At 38.2% G+C, this 1,196-nt stretch overlaps 1 protein-coding gene across 1 annotated transcript in view; it reads right to left on the bottom strand.

The window, feature by feature from the left end:
• Nucleotides 1–852, bottom strand: part of LOC109920661 (transmembrane channel-like protein 5) — a 63,693-nt gene extending 62,841 nt beyond the window's left edge. The window contains exons 1-2 of the mRNA XM_048609657.1: nucleotides 847–852; nucleotides 509–757 (exon numbers count right to left, since the gene is read on the bottom strand). Of these exons, the coding sequence (XP_048465614.1) occupies nucleotides 509–757; nucleotides 847–852 (255 nt within the window). The remainder of the gene's footprint in view (nucleotides 1–508; nucleotides 758–846) is intronic.
• Nucleotides 853–1,196: the final 344 nt, after the last annotated feature.

Genomic DNA, 1,196 nt, shown 5'->3' on the forward strand with positions numbered 1-1,196 from the left:
ACACACACACACACACACACACACACACACACACAAACACACACAAAATGTGGGAAGGCAGTTGAGTGGTCCCTATTCACAGTTTGCTGAGATTAATCTTATTCTGTTCAGTTGTTTAAAATTATTTGACTGCAGAGATCAGAGAAACAGTTCCTGTTCCAAAAAATTTCTCCCTGGACCTTGCTCCCAACCCCAAGCTGTTCAGCTAGCTAATAACCAATCACACGTTTATTGGCAGACAACAGGTTTTGTCATTGATACCTGGTTACTAATCCATAGATCCAGCTGTACCCAGAGCCTCACAGCTCCAGTTTATCTGCAGCCACTTCAATTTCCGCCTGTTCAAGCAGCTGTTAACATGATGCTTGCCATAATTATCAGGTTACTTGCTTTTCAAAACATGCAGAAGTCCAATCAAACACTTGTTTTAAAACAGTTCTTTCTTACTTCTGTCTACAGTTTAACAAAGCACAAAAATAAAAACAGTTTTTACATTAATGATACTTACTGAACCAGTGAGCAGCTCCATCCCTGTGAAAGTGACATTGTTAGTGCCCATATCAAAGAATTGTGGGATGGTGATGAAGCTGAAGTTTATCAAGAAGGAGAACAGGTTGAACATAAGCAGCCATTTGAGGAATGTGAAATAGGACAGAACACTTGTTCCAAATTTCCCACCAATGATTTTCAGGGATCTTTTCCAAGGATGAACTGACTGGAAATATATAAACATATTCTCCCGAAAACGTCGAAGAGACTATAAAAAAATGGAATAAAGGAACACATTAAATTGTAAAATGATGCTAATTAGTCAATATTGATCTTTTTATTTATCTGGTAGCACACCTCCATTTCTCAGTTTTTCCATAAACCAACACAGAAAGATGTGCCTTGTAATCACACATTTCCCCCACTTGTCCATTTCCTCCAAATGCCTGCAGTTTTTAAATTATTTTGGTTTGTAACTCTGCAAGATTTTATGATGAGGCCCTTTATGGAAAGGTAGTGACAGAGTTTTTGATGTCATCAACAATGGCAGTGGCCTAGTGGTATTATTGCTGGACTGTTAATCCAGAGACCCAGATAATGTTCTGGGGACGTAGTCTTGAATCCCACCATGGCAGATGATAGAATTTGAGTTCAATAAATATCTGGAATTAAGAATCTAATGATGACCATGAATCCATTGTCAATTG

Source organism: Rhincodon typus, chromosome 21 (assembly GCF_021869965.1).
Source record: "Rhincodon typus isolate 14 chromosome 21, sRhiTyp1.1, whole genome shotgun sequence".
Taxonomy (NCBI): Eukaryota; Metazoa; Chordata; class Chondrichthyes; order Orectolobiformes; family Rhincodontidae; genus Rhincodon; species Rhincodon typus.